Below are 386 nucleotides of genomic sequence, written 5' to 3'. Positions count from 1 at the left end.
TTAAGTCTCCACAGGAAACAGTAGGTGAAATCCCCTGGATGAGGCAGAAACATACAGATCTCCTCCTGAGACACTGCCCTCAGCTCTCCTTCACCTCCTCTTCATGACAGCAGGGAGAGCTGTAGGGCGGGTGGAGGTGTGAAATGAAAGGTGAAAGGTCATAAGGTCACTGCAGGGGTCAGGTTCACACCACTGAGGAGGAGTGTGGCAGGCCCTGGATAGTGGCGGCAGTGGGCGTCCCGCTGATGGCATTGAAGATGTGCAGTGAATCCGGCAGAGGACTGCGCATCCCATCATCCGCTGGACTGATCTGTGGAGACGGAGAAGGAAAAAGAGAGAAAGTGAAAGAATGATCAGAAATCATCATCACACGCAACACACAATGC

The 386-nt window shown here is 52.8% G+C and overlaps 1 protein-coding gene across 1 annotated transcript in view; it reads right to left on the bottom strand.

Moving 5' to 3' along the window:
* The window catches only part of LOC107576346 (solute carrier family 15 member 1-like), a gene marked incomplete at its 5' end in the record, with an annotated part of 19,946 nt that extends 19,636 nt beyond the window's left edge, over nucleotides 1-310 (bottom strand). The window contains one exon of the mRNA XM_016262540.1: nucleotides 191-310. Within this exon, the coding sequence (XP_016118026.1) occupies nucleotides 191-310 (120 nt within the window). The remainder of the gene's footprint in view (nucleotides 1-190) is intronic.
* Nucleotides 311-386: the final 76 nt, after the last annotated feature.

Source organism: Sinocyclocheilus grahami, unplaced genomic scaffold (assembly GCF_001515645.1).
Source record: "Sinocyclocheilus grahami isolate Dianchi unplaced genomic scaffold, SAMN03320097.WGS_v1.1 scaffold3558.1, whole genome shotgun sequence".
NCBI lineage: Eukaryota > Metazoa > Chordata > Actinopteri > Cypriniformes > Cyprinidae > Sinocyclocheilus > Sinocyclocheilus grahami.
Note: the sequence above shows the minus strand (reverse complement) of the source record. Positions and strands in the feature narration are given on the sequence as shown.